The sequence below is a fragment of the Carlito syrichta genome, unplaced genomic scaffold, assembly GCF_000164805.1.
Source record: "Carlito syrichta isolate Samal-C Ts95f unplaced genomic scaffold, Tarsius_syrichta-2.0.1 Scaffold307930, whole genome shotgun sequence".
NCBI classification, from domain to species: domain Eukaryota; kingdom Metazoa; phylum Chordata; class Mammalia; order Primates; family Tarsiidae; genus Carlito; species Carlito syrichta.
Window position 1 is genome coordinate 198,188 of NW_007252026.1, and position 15,027 is coordinate 213,214.

Genomic DNA, 15,027 nt, shown 5'->3' on the forward strand with positions numbered 1-15,027 from the left:
CAATTTTGGGGGACACAGTGGGTAGGTGGGAAAAAGACAAATAGCTTTCAAATTTAGGATAATTCATTTTAAAACATAGCCAGTTATTCACAGAAAAAATAAAGACTATTTTGTATGTGTGTATGTGTGTGTGTGTATATATATACGTGTATATATATATGTGTATATGTATATATATATGTGTATATATATACATATGTATATATATGTGTGTGTATATATGTATATATATGTATATATACACATATATATATACATATTCTATATATTAAGAACTATGATCATACTATAAAAGAATTGCAAAGTATACTTAGTAAATGAGAATCTCTTCAAGGGGGGCCAGCTGGGCAGCATGGTGGTCCACACCTATAATCCCAGCACTTTGGGAAGCCCAGGCAGGAGGATTGTTTGAGCCCAGGAGTTCAAGACCAGCTTGGGCAACATAGCAAGACCTTTTTTCTACAAAAAATGAAAAGAATAAAAAATTAGCTGGGCATGGTGGTATGTGCCCGTAATCCTAGCTACTTGGGAGGCTGAGGTGGGAAGATTTCCCGAGCCCCAAGAGATTGAGGCTGTGGTGAGCTGTGATCATGCCACTGCACTCCAGCCTGGGTAACAGAGACCTTGACTCACAAAAAAAAAAAAAAAAAAAAAAAAAAAAAGGAAAAGAAAAGAATATTACTGAGGCCCACAATTACGTAAAGAAACAGAAAGATGAAGTATAGCTCAAGCAAAACTTTTAAATTAATTATTGTTAAAATAAGAAAATTTCTATCAGAAAAACATTACTCATGTTTTCCCCATCTACTATCGAAGCCTTAATAAGATTAGCATTTATGTCAATAATCAAAATTCTCAACTTTTCTCTCTTCCTTGAACTTAAAAATTTCCTCTGCCTCAGAGATGCCCATAGGAAAACATCCAAATTCTTCAATATATACACAGTCTTTTATGTCTAGTCACTGAAAACTTCTGCTTCAACTTAGGATACCAGTCCAGAAAAACTATTTTTTTAAAATTTAATTTAATTTAATTTTTTATAATCAATATTTTTTATTATGATATTGTGGGGTACAGTTAAGGGTTAGGTATACAAATATGCTTCGTTCAGGAACCCTTGTTGATAAGAGGTGTCTCCCCGTACCCAGACAGGTATCTACTACCGTTAATCCCATCTCCCTTCCCTCCTCCTCCATAGTTTCCCACTGCTATCAGTCATTTTCTTATAGTATTACATTGGATGTTCAGGGTCCACTATATGAGTGAGAACATGTGATACTCAGATCTTTGTTTCTGTGAGAGGTCACTCAGTATTATAGACTCTAGTTCCATCCAGGTTGCTGCAAAATTCATGATTTTGTTCTTTTTTATGGCTGTGTAGTATTCCATTGTGTATATCTACCACACAAAGACTGGGTTTATTTTTTTTAAACCCAGTCCTCTTTTGATGGACAGCATGTTTGATTCCAGGTTCTTGCTATTCTCAGTCTTTTTACCAAACTTTTTTTTTTGTTTAGTTGAGGTCTCACTCTGGTGGACAGGCTGGGATGCAGTGGCACGATCATGGCTCACCACAGCCTCAAGTTCCTGGGCTCAGGTAATTCTTCCACTTCCGCCTCCTGAGTAGCTGGGATTACAGGTATGTGCCACCATGCCCAACTAATTTTTTGATTTTTTTATAGAGATGAGGTCTTACTATGTTGCCCAGGCTGGTCTCCAACTTCCAGGTTCAAGTGATCCTCCCACTTCAGCTTCCCAATTGAGGGGATTACAGGTATGAGCCACTGTGCCCAGCCATGTTTGCCAAACTTTTAAAATCAGGGTCCCCCAAAGAATTCTGAAAATGCCTCATGAATGAATTAGCAGAATGATACAGAGTTCACCCTCAATTCTATATCTGTTTATTTGCTTTTATAGCTATAGGCTCTAGAAAAATTCGTTCACATAAATAGGTATATTGGAATGAAAGTAGTTATGTTTTAGCAATGTGACTCAACTCTTAGAATTCCTTTGAGATGCATATCTACTATAAAAAGTTATGTAAATGGAGCTATGGCCACAAAGTTTCCTGGTTTTGACCCCCTGCCCTACCTAGGGAAGGTGAATCTCCTCTCTCTTCTCTCTAACTTACTTTTAAATAAACTATACTTTCCAATCTAAAAAAAAATTATGAAAGAATCTAATAGCTCACAATTTAGATCCTCCTTAAGGTGTTAACAACAAAGAACTAGAAATCACTGCTTTGTTACTTTGTCATTAGAGTCATTACTTTCCAACATGAATTCAATATTTCAAATTGCCACTCTGTCTTGTTTCTCGGAGGTTTTTTTCTTCCATTGTTGTTTAAATCCATTCTAGTACGACTGAGCCTGAGTAAGATGAATGTCTTTCATTTGTAATGCAGAATTAGAGTAATTATGAAAAGGAAGAACCAGCCTGACATCTTAACACAAGCATAGTCTCAGGCAGACCCAGCTTAAGAAAGGGTACACAACAACGCAGAAGATGCGCAACTCAATTTCCTTGAAACATAAAACCTGGAAAACTGTAATACATCCCCAAATACACGTGTATCTCACTTCTAAAAAACATGCCTCTGGCAACACCAAAGTCCTCACCTTTATCAGAAAACACCATGTTCTTTAACAATACATACTTTGGCAGATTCTGTTGTCTCTTCTGAAAAACCTTTCCCCATTATCCTCTTTAAGAAACGTTTCCAAATTCTGCAAGCAATTAACCAAAATTTCTCTGTGCTTCTACTGTGTCTATGCCTGTACCCCCTACTTCTTCATTCTAACACTTGAGGCCAGGATCAGATGACATTTATTTTTATAGCACAATGTCTACTGCTGACAGACAGTTCATAGTAGGCAGGCAATAAATAATGGCAATTTGATATTCATTAAAAGCCTAAAATGTATGCTATTCCCATGTACCAAACCAGATCACCAACAAGCTACATACCTCAGATATATAACTGTTTTCAAAGAAATAGCTTCAAAGGAGGATAATCTCACAATTGACAGTGAGTTTTTATTTGAAGTAGATATAAAAATTCATTCATACTCCTTATAAAATTATTAAAAACACTACCCAAGAGAATTTTCAATGCCCCTTTTACAAAGATCTTCATGTATTAGTACTCAAAATTCGGTACTAAGAAAAGACCTGAAAATGTTTTCCTCTTCAGGTAAACTAGTAGTGCTCCTGATTTTAAAAAAGTGACAGTGGCTGGGTGTGGTGACTCACACCTATAATACCAGTGCTTTGGGAGGCTGAGGTGAGAAGGTTGCCTAAGCTCAGGAGTTTGAGACCAGCCTGGGCAACACGGTGAGACCTCGTCTCTATAATAAATGAGATTTTTTTTAAAAATTAGCCATGCATGGTGGTGCACGCCTGTGGTCCCAGCTTGGAAGGCTGAGGCAGAAGGATCACCCTGAGCCCAGTAGGTCGAGGATGCAGTGTCTGTGATTGTGCCACTGCACTCCAGGCTGGACAACAGAGTGAGACTCCAACTCAAAAAAAAAAAAAAAAAAAAGATTAAAAAAGAAAGAAAGTGACAAATAGCTCTTTATGCTTCTCCCCTGCCTTTGTCCCAACCATTAGACAATGTCAACAGAAGATTTCTGTTCAAATGCAGCAGTTACCAGGGCATTGGTTGTCTGCATTATTAATTCTCACATCTTCTCTTACCCTGCTTTTTCCCCATTTGTCTTTATTTTAGTAGTTTCAAAATTGTATTTTTTAACTTTCTGTAAGGAGGTATTATATCAAATTATTTTATGTCATCATTAACTCTAATGCCTACTACAGAGCTCTAAACAAAATAAGCAATATATAGAGAGATACTAATACATTTAATATGCTTTCATAGGCTAGGCATGAAGGCTCAAGCCTAATCCCAGTACTTTGGGAGGTTGAGGTGAGCGGATTGCACGAGTCCAGAGGTTCGAGATCAGCCTAAACAACTTGGTGAGACTTCATCTCTACAATATATTAAAAAAATTAGCTGGGTGTGATAGCGTGTGCCAGTAGTTCTGGTTACTTGGAAGGTTGAGGTAGAAGGATTGCCTGAGCCCAGCAGGTCAATGCTGGGGTGGCCATGCGTGTGCCACTGCACTCCAGTCTGGGCGATGGAGTGAGATTCCAACTTGGGGAAAAAAAAACTTCATCTCTACAATAAAATAAAAAAATTATCCAGAAGTGGTGGTATGCGCCTATAGTCCCAGCAGCTCGGGAGGCTGAGGCAGAAGGGACACTTGAGCCCAGCAGATTGAGGCTGTGGTGGCCATGAGCATGCCACTGCATTCCAGCCCAGGCTACAGAGTGAGACTCTAACTCAAAACGTTTTTTTTCATAGAGATACCATTTATATAAAATTATATGGAAGATATCTAGATAAAGAAGATTCTTGTAGTCAAAAATCTCACAGCTATTTCATATAAAGAAACATCAACTAATCATTTTGATTCTTAAACTACCGACATATAAAGTAAGTTGTTTTCCTGTTAACTCTACAGCATACCTGTGTGGGTTCAGGAGCCATACTCTTCCTTTGTTCTGTTGATTTTTCTATTGCTTCACTAAGAGACTTTGCATACTGTACCATAGCTTTCAACTGGGAATCCGTTAAAACCCATAATAAGTCATCCAGTATCAGAACTAACTTTGTTGCTATGACATTGCAGTCCTTTAACTGTTGGGAAAAAATGGTATATAAAATTAAGCCAAGAAATAAAATTTGTATAATGTACTTGTATTAACAAAAAGTTTACGAAAGTTTTTAAATGAAATTAAATATGACTTCTTCCTCCATTTGACAAATATGTATTGAGTTCTTATAATATGAAAGAAAGATTTCCTAGTACTATAGATGCAGTAGTAATAAAAGACAGACACATCTCTGTACCTTAACAAGTTATATAACAACTATATAACTTAATTTTGTATTGATAGTTAATAAATCATATAGCTACCTGTATTGATTCAACTAGTAGAGAGAGGAGCATTAAGAGCAAAAACTAAAATATTGTTTTATCTACAGTTCACATTTCAGAATATCTGTGTGAAGCACTATACTCTGAAAGAAAAATATTTAACTCAGTATAGTTATTTGTGCCTAGTAATATAAAACATATTGCTGAGACTTTACTTGAGCCATGTATAAAAAAAGGCATTACTTCCTCATTAAATTTTGTTACAAAGCATAATAAACTCTCAATTTATGATTTTTTTTTTTTTTTTTTTTTGAGTTAGAGTCTCACTTTGTCGCCCAGTCTGGAGTGCAGTGGCGCGATCATGGCCACTGCAGACTTGAACTGCTGGGCTCAGGCAGTCCTTCCACCTCAGCCTTCCATAAGTCCTCCATATTCTGGAACTACAGGTATGTGCCACCACACCCGGCTAATTTTTTTGATTTATTGTAGAGACAAGGTCCTGCCAAGTTGCCCAGGCTAGGCTTGAAACCCTGGGCTCAGGCAATCCTCTCACCTCTACCTCCCAAAGTGCTGGGATTACAGGCATGAGTCACTGCACCCAGCTATGATATCCTTAAGTAACTATCTTCCCTATTTATCTAAGTTACCAATCATATTTTAATACAACTAAGGCTAGCAGTTTTAGTTACTGATAATAAAGGCTTTGCTGTTCATCTACTATCGAGCAAAATTCAATGGGAGAAATAAAATTATAAGACAGTAAATGTTCAACAAATATTTGGCAATTGAGAAATCTATTCATTTTACCAAAATAAAAATATTTGAGAGCTGGGTGCGGTGGCTCATGCCTGTAATCCCAGCACTCTGAGAGGCTGAGGCAGGAGAATTGCTTGAGCCCAGGAGTTGAAGACCAGCCTGGGCAACAGAGCAAAACCACATCTCTATAAAAAAATTTTAAAAATTAGCCAGGTGTGGTGGTGCATGCCTCTAGTCCCAACTACTCGGGAGGCTAAGGAAGGAAGACTGTCTATATCCAGGAGGTTGAGGCTGTGCTGAGCCATGATTGTGTCACTGCACTGCAGCCTGGGCGAGTTGAGTGAGAACCCAACTCAAAAAAAAAAAAGCCAAAACTTTAAAAATCTAAGAGACTGAAGAATGTTATACTGGATTTCTATGAGTATTGTTTGAGGAACTGTATTTCCCTTTATTTTACATTGCTTAAATATGACACTGAGGTGGGACACAGTGGCTCACACCTGTAATCCCAACACTTTAGGAGGCTAAAGTGGGAGGATTGCTTGAGGCTAGGAATTCAAGACCAGCTTGGACAAGATAGCAAGAGCCAGTCTCTACAAAAAATAAATAGGTATAAATTAGCTAAGTGTGGTAACATGTGCCTGTAGTTACAGTTACTTAGAAGCCTGAGCAGAAGGATCGATTGAACCCTGGAGATTGAGGCTGTGGTGAGCCATGATGTGCTGCTGCATTCCAGCCTGGGCATCAGAGTGAATCCTGTCTCAAAAATGAAAAACAAAACACTAGTAGTACGTCAGTATTTCACCTAAAAAACTATCTAAAATTTCCTATAGTTCATTCCAATAATTAACGTAATCAAAAAGGTCAAATCCAATAGTTAACACATGAATCAACAAAGTAGGCCTGCTGGCTTACCCTTCTTTTAAGTGTGACTCTGATTTTTGACTGGTTGGTTATTAACCGAACAGGCGCACACATAATTTCAAGATGTGAACTTTGGGTAGCATCTGCCTCTATTCGTATCATTTGCCAAGTTATTTCTTTAAATGTCAAAACCTAAGGAGAACACAGAGACCAGCTTCAGTTGCGCATGCAAAATTGGAGAAAAATGTAGATGTGTAAAAACAAACCAAATGTATCTTCGCAACTAACTGTCATATGACATACTAGATACACTCAACAAGTTTTTTTCTTTAAAAACGGTATCTGTCCATCAAATTCAGTAACATATCTTCCGATTCACAATCATCACTAGTAAAGCTGTTAATACTTTTATTTTAGATAATTTAATTAACATAAAATACAAAAAGCATTTAAACCATGTAACCAAGAAGCATCTAAATAACACATTTCAGTTGTGTATGCTTAAAAACTCAATCCTGACTAATTGCGAACTTAAAATAGGGCTCTAAATCAAAATATTTACGGCAGTAAAAACACGACAATATGCGTATTTTATCATTACACAGTTAAGCGGAATGCAGAGAAGAAAACAGTTAAAAGGCAAGGGGAGCAAATCTAGTCAGATGTGAATCTGACAACCGTGAAAGAGACATGATTATTTTAAACACCCTCTTTTATAAATCACTGAATGAAACACTTTTTCAAAAAGTTTTACCTCTCCTCTTTGTGGATCTTGAATACGAGAAAATCTCAAATCTCCATGTTCCCAGTTTGCATTTACGCTATAGATCCGTAGCTGAGAAAGTTCAAATGATGCATTGAAGGCTTTTGCTCCAATTTTGATGACAATGGAATTTACAGAAACAGTAATTCCCTCAACCACTTTTTCAGCAAAGCCATATTCACTGGAAAAACAAAGCAAAATAAAATATAATGCCCTAAAACAAAAAATCATTTTTAAACATTCTGTTAATATTTGCATAAAAGTATAAAATTCCATATTATAATATACATATTTTAATGTTTTTTACCAGGTTTAGTGGCTCATGCCTGTAATCCCAGCAGTTTGGGAGGTCAAGGTGAGAGGACTGCCTGAGCTCAGGAGTTCCAGACTAGCCTGGGCAACATGACGAGACCTCATCTCTATAATAATAAAAATAATAATAAAAATTAGCCAGGCATGGTGGCACACACCTATAGTCCTAGCTACTTGGGAGACTGAGGAGAAAGGACTGCCAGAGCCCAGCAGATCGAGGCTGTGGTAGCCATGATTGTGCCACTGCACTCTAACCTGGGTGACAGAGTGAGACTCTGACTCAAAAATAAGTAATTTTTGTTGTTGAAACAATAACCTAGTCTGATAACAGTAACAGAAAATGCTCTGCTTGTTCTCTGAAGTTTTTCTGGTTCTGAAGGTTGCCCAATTTCTTTTAAAATGCTCTTTTCAAAACGTAAAATATTTTTAAAAATTGGAAATTACGCTCTACTTTGTGAAACTCAATATCCATAGCTGTTTATTCTTAAGAAGCATTATTCTAAGACCACTGCATTCATAAATTAAATAAGAGAGCTAAATTCTCAACACAAGGAAGGCTACAGAGTCTAACTGGAATATAATCTTAAAATTTGGGAATAAGGTCAGAAAGAATCCACAGTCTCTAATTCACTTAAACAAATACTTATTGATCACCTACATGTGAAACATGCTTAAGTAGCTGCAACATAAGTCAGTCCGTAATAAAGTGGCTTAAAAGAGGAATCAGCAGTATATTTGGTGGATGAAATTGCTTATTGGCTGAATGGGGTGGCTCATACCTGTAACCCTAGCACTTTGGGAGATGCAGGCAAGAAGACTGCCTGAGCCCAGGGGTTTGAGACCAGCCTAGGCAACTTGGCGAGACCTCGTCTCTACGATAAAAAAAAAAAAAAAAAAATTAGCTAGGCATGGTGGCGTGCGCTTGTGGTTCCAGCTACTTAGAAGGTTGAATAAGCTGAAGGGGAAGGATCGCTGAGCCCAGCAGGTTGAGGATGCAGCGGCCATGAGCATGCCACTGCACTCCAGCCTGGGCAACAGAGTGAGACCCTGACTTAAAAAAAAAAAGAGGGCAACCTCCTCGGGGACCCTCTCACTGTGGAAGCTTTTCCGTCCTCTCAATAAATCCTGCTTTCAAAAAAAAAACAAAGAAATTGCTTATCACCAGGGAGAAATAACTCTAGGAAGGAAGAATGAACTTTCCACAAGAACATATGTAAAGGAAGGCAATCTTAGAACGGGAAAAGCAAGAATGAAGGCTCAGAGGCAGAAAAGTAGAGGTGACATTTCGAGGACAATCAGCAGCCAGCATATCTGACATAGAGACTAGCAGTACATCTTGGCAGATGGAGTAGTAGAAGTTTGCCCAACTGGCAGGTTACTTCAATTACCATCAATATGTCCATTATCACTACCTTTATGCCTCTACACAGATCTTTTGCTAGAACTTCAGACTGTAAAGTTCAAATGCCACCAGCTATCTGGTGCCTCTCACCCATTTCAAACCCAACGTGTCTAACAGTGAACCCATCATCCTTAGCCATCATCCACATCCCTCCACCTGCTGCTGCTCTTCCTAACTACCTTAATGAATGAGTAAATTACTTAAATTTTCTAAGCCTCTGACGACTCAGCTTTTACGTCAGGCAATACTTTGTAAATTTTATATGGATTACATAAAATAATGAGTATAAGCAAAATAGGCTATCCTTTATATGATACTTTACAAAATATATCTATTATGTACAGCATTATTAATAGAAATACAATCTAGCATTGCTTAACAATGAAGATATGTTCTGGTTGCCTGGGGTAATTTTGTTAAATAACAAAGCGGTCACCCACTCTGAGTTTAGAAAATTGTGAACTGAAGAACAGGAACTCATCAGCATCCTAGAAAGGAGCTGCTTTGATCCTAAGGTCAAGTATTGGTCCCTTAAAATAGAAATGTTTCTGGAGCTGGAAATAATATTGCTTTAAGAATATGTTAATATTTCTATTATAATAATTTCTAAATATTACCCTTTGAAATATCCAACCCCATCTCTAATTAAATGCACAGTAAAAATGTTACAATCCATATTGGAAGATCTACCATCAGAAAGGTGAAAGCTGAATCAATGACTAAAGTTCACATTTTTCAGGCTGTGGCATCCGTTATAAATTAGAATGGTGGAATTCCGGCTTACAAATAGTTGGCCTTCCATATCCATGGGGTTCTCCATCCATGGATTCAAGTAACTTGGATTAAAAATATTTGGAAAGAAGCCCCCAAGTTCCAAAAAGCAAAACTTGCATGTGTCACGTGCCAAGTACCGTACTGAATTGTATGAATGACATGATGTGCAAGCATTATATTAGGTACCCTAAGTGATTCAGAGATGACTTAAAGTATACAGGAGGATGTGTGTGGGTTATATACAAAGACTACACCGTTTTATATAAGGAACTTGAGCATCCATGAACTTTGGTATCCCTGGAGGGTTTGGAACCAATTATCCCACAGATACCAAGGGATGACTATAAGATTCTCTTGAGTTTTATTCATCTTCACACAGATGTGTATCTCCTCCATGTGAAGTGAAAAAAATCAAATAAACTTACAAAGTTGACTAGACCATTAATCTGTAGGAGCATTAAGAGCCCATAGGCTCAGCACAGAGAGAAAAACCAGACTGTTAATTGTTAACTTGTCTATTTTAATCTCTTAGCCAGAAACAAAATCATATAGATCAATGGCTCCCTTAGTTGCACGACCATGAAGAATTGTTAAAAATACATATTTGCATTCTTCATACCCATTCCAGACTTACTGAATCACAATTTCAAGAGAAGGAGCTCCAAAGACTTAGACCATAAATGATTGTTACAATCCAGCAAGTCTGCAAAATGTTGAAGTACATTAACCATACTGCCATATGTCAAAATATAAAAATTAGGCAGCTGGGCATGGTGGCTCATGCCTGTAATCCCAGCACTTTGGGAGGTGGAGCTGAGGGGACTGCATGAGCCCAGATGTTCAAGATCAGCCTGGGCAACTTGGTGAGACCTTGTCCCTACAATAAATCAAAAACTTAGCCAGGCATGGTAGTTATGCCCCTGTAGCTCCAGCTACTTCGAAGGCTGAGATGGAAGGATCACCTGAACCTAGCAGGATACGGTGGCTGTGAGCGTGTCATTGCACTCCAGCCTGGGTGACAAAGAAAGAGTCCAATTCAAAAAGAAAAAATAGCCGGGCTCGGTGGCTCAGCCTGTAATCCTGTGCCTTTGGGAGGCTGAGGTGAGTGGATTGCCTGAGCCCGCGGGTTCGAGACCCGCCTGGGCAGGCGAGACCTCATCACTACAATAAATCAAAAAATTAGCCGGGCGTGGTAGCACGCGCCTATAATTCCGGATACTCAGAAGGCTGAGGCGGAAGGATCGCCGGAGCCCAGCAGGTTGAGGCTGCGGTGGCCGGGAGCGGGCGACAGAGTGAGACTCCAACTCAAAAAAAAAAGGAAAGAGAAAATTGTTTTTAAAGGTTTTTAAAAAAAATTATCATCAAATGATTACAAAGCCAAAAATATAAACTGCCGGGGGGTGGGGGGTACATAATGTTAATAAGGGTACCTGATCTCAAAACCAAAGGGAATGGGGCAAACTAAATGCAAAGTGGGGACCAACGGGAGGCCCAAACTTTACCTGTACGATAATCACTTGTATACTGAATCCTGAATTATAACCATCTTAAAGATAAATTTTTTTGAAAAAACATGAATTGGGGCTGGGCACATGTGGCTCATGCCTGCAATCCCAGTATTTAGGAAGGCTGAGGCGAGAGGACTACTTGAGACCAGGAATTTGAAACTAGCCTGGGCAACATAGCAAGACTTCACTACAAAAAATTAGCCAGATGTGGTGGCATGTGTCTGTAGTTCCAGCAACTCGGGAGGCAGCGGTGAAAGGATCACCTGAGCCCAGGAGGTCGAGGCTGTGGAGAGCCATAATCAGGCCACTGCACTTCAGCCTAGGCGACAGAGTGAGACTCCAACTTTAAAAAAAAAAACAAAACAAAAAAAAAACAAGAAGAACACTGTCAAACACCTGAAATAATTATTCCATCTTTTCAGAAGGTGTTATGAGTAGTCTCCAAGATTCTACTGCAGGAGCATCTAATGTTTATATATCAAAACACAACTTGTAGAAGCCACAAACATTTTATACTTAATGAATTTTAGAGTAATTTATAAGGCATCAGCTTAACTCTCAAGAGTCATAAAAGTTCCCCAGATGCATGGTAAGTTCAGAGACTACAAGACTATCTGATGTCCAGAATGCCCAAACTCTTGCACTACTGTTCTGCCAGTTAATCATGATTATTCAATAGCAGGGAAAGTAAGATGAATAAAAGAAGTCAAAAACCAAACCTGCTACTTTAGAAATATATATAACTAAAACTGTAAAATGTTTGACGGGAGAGGTCACTGAAATAGAGGCTACTTAAAGTTAAAGAATATTATTTGGCCGGGCGTGGTGGCTCAGTCTGTAATCCCAGCACTTTGGGAGGCCAAGGCGAGACCAGCCTGGGTACCTTGGAGAGACCTCATCTCTGCAATAAATTTTTTTTAAAAAGTAGCCAGGCATTGTGGTGTGTGCCTGTAGTTGTAGCTACTTGGAAGGTTGAGGCGGAAGAATTGCCTGAGCCCAGCAGGTCGAGGCTCCGGTGGCCATGAGCGTGCCACTGCACTCCAGCCTGGGCGACAGAGTGAGAGTCTGAAAAAAGAATGCTATTTTCTTTATGTCCTGCTACTGCAGATAATGGAGCTGACTAAGGAAAAGAACTCCCTTTGGCAGTGATGCAGTTTAGGAAATAGCTCACCTCTGTCCTGAAGCACTTGCGATTGGTGACGGGCCATTAGGGGTTCGCGGTTCTTCACATGTACTCATTTCCATTATTACTTTATCTAGGGACTAATAAAAATGTAAACAATTAGATATTTTATTTTAGATTATTAAATAATAAATATAAAAATAAGTAAATAATAATAAATAATATTATTTAAGATTTTTTTTAAATTTCTTTAAGGGCAAAGTAAACAGTAATTGAGAAGTTACTTTAAGTGTCTCTCTAAAAGTCTAAAAAGACAAATGCCAAAAAAGAAAACAAAGTACTCAATCCATTCTCAAGGCACTTATTATCTGTAGAAAAGCTGTGTGTATTGCAGGAGTGTGGGAAGGAAATTAAGACATACCCATTAACTGCTGAAATCATCAGATCTTATGGAAGCACAATCTCTAATCACAAATGTATTACATTATTAATTGATAAATAAGATTATATATTCACAAGAAGTACTGAACCAGCCTTAAAAGCCTTATCCCAATCAAAGACCTGAGACATGAGACATAAAACTACAGAACATATAAAATAAGGAGGAAATGTGAAAAAAATGAACACTCCCATAATGGAAATGGTTCTTTCTCAGGATAAAACTTTTTTTTTTTGCAGAAAGATGTGATGTCCTTGGTAGTCATCACGAATACAACTCCAGTCACTCTTCATTCCTTATTTTATATATAACATTTATTTTTATCTGAAACTATCCTGTTTTATTTTAGCACTTACTCTTAGTCTCCTCTCCTAAAATACAAGTTCCCTCAGAGCACAGGTAAGGTGCTCAAAAAATACCTGTGGAATGAATGAATGAATAAAATGAACACTTAATTTACTAGATCAGTAAAAGCAGAAACTCAGAAGTCTGAATCAAAGGTTAATAAAATAAAAATCCCATAGTAAGTAAAAAAAGAGTTAAATGATGCAAAAAACGCTATGCCCACTTAGAACATAATATTCCAGACTTGAAAAAGTTGAAAGATCCTCCTATTTTTAAATTAAAACTTCTCATTTAGGGAATGAGAAAACTGAGTTCTATCAAAATAGAACGAAAGCTAATTAGTAAAAAATAAAGATTATGCTTCCATGAAACAAAAGGTGAGTATTAACAGAGTCTAGATAATGTACACACACAAATGCTTATCTCTAAAGTGGCTTCAGAACTCACCAAGCAGATGGGATGTGTTTTCAGTTTTGTCCATGGGATCTACAAATAAAAAATGTCTAGCTATAAAATCAATCATTAGCACAATAATGTAAAACAGTTGTAAACAAGGTGCTCTATTAATACAGTGACAGACATACCACATTGTATCAAATGGCTCTTTCCTGAGCTAGGGTCTCATTTGTCACCCAGGCTGGAGCACAGTGGTGTGATCATAGCTCACTGCAGCGTCAAACTTCTGGACTCAAGTGATCCTCCAACCTCAGCCTCCTGAGTAGCTGGGGCTGCATACCCAGCTACACTTATTTTTAGTTTTATTTTTGTAGAAACAGGGTTTCCCTATGTTGACTAGGCTGGTCTCGAACTCCTGGCCTCAGGCGATCCTCTCACCTTGGCTTCTCAAAGTGCTGGGATTATAGGCGTGAACTACTGTGCCTAACTGCAAAACAATAAACTCGGCAACATACTCACTTTGAAAATCAGACGTACCTATTTCATAAGAAAATATTTCTAGCTATATTTTGTCATCTTTTAAAGTAGGAACTTCAAGTTCTTTGAAGTCTCTTCCCAGTCCTTAAAACATTTTACTTTCATAACTTAATGAAGAATTCCCAGGAAAGCATAATCAGTGTTCTGGTCAATAAACAATTTGTTTAATCCTAGAATTCTGAACAATCTTTTTGTTACTACTCAAGACCAATACAAAAATGAGGCCACTAGTTTAAAATGTAGGCAATAACAAATAAACAATGTTCAAATATACCCTGCATTGAAAATGTAAAGTCGGCCAGGCATGGTGGCTCACGCCAATAATCCCAGCACTTTGGGAGATTGAGGTGAGAGGACTGCCTGAGCCCGCGGGTTGGAGATCAGCCTGGGCAGCTTGGCAAGACCTCATCTCTACAATCAATAAAAAAGATTAGCCAATCGTAGTGGTGTGTGCATGTGTTTCCTGCTACCTGGAAGGCCGAAGCGGAAGGACTGCCTGAGACCACGGGTTCAAAATCAGCTCGGGCAACTTGGTGAGATCTTGTCTCTACAATAAATGAAAAGAATAGCCAGGTGTGGTAGCACGTGCCTGTAGTGCCAGTTACTTGGAAGGCTGAGGCAGAAGGATTGCTGGAGCCCAGCAGGTCAACGCTGGGGTGGCCATGAGTCTGCCACTGCACTCTAGCCTGGGCGATGGAGTGAGACTCCGACTCAAAAAAAAAAAAAGATAGAACAAAACTTAAAGGTGACTATCAAAGTATATAGAAACCTTTTCTATAACCTCTTCATAGGAGCTCAAACTTTAGTTTTATGAAACAAATCAGCATGCTGTATTTCTGTTGAGCAAAGACTTTTTTTTTTTTTTTTT

General features: G+C 38.3%; 1 protein-coding gene across 1 annotated transcript in view; it reads right to left on the minus strand.

Annotated features, from left to right (window-relative positions):
• The window catches only part of UHRF1BP1L (UHRF1 binding protein 1 like), an 83,344-nt gene that overhangs the window by 43,616 nt on the left and 24,701 nt on the right, over positions 1–15,027 (minus strand). The window contains exons 3-7 of the mRNA XM_008064680.1: positions 13,674–13,712; positions 12,491–12,582; positions 7,315–7,504; positions 6,612–6,752; positions 4,529–4,699 (exon numbers count right to left, since the gene is read on the minus strand). Coding sequence (XP_008062871.1) covers positions 4,529–4,699; positions 6,612–6,752; positions 7,315–7,504; positions 12,491–12,582; positions 13,674–13,712 — 633 coding nt within the window. The remainder of the gene's footprint in view (positions 1–4,528; positions 4,700–6,611; positions 6,753–7,314; positions 7,505–12,490; positions 12,583–13,673; positions 13,713–15,027) is intronic.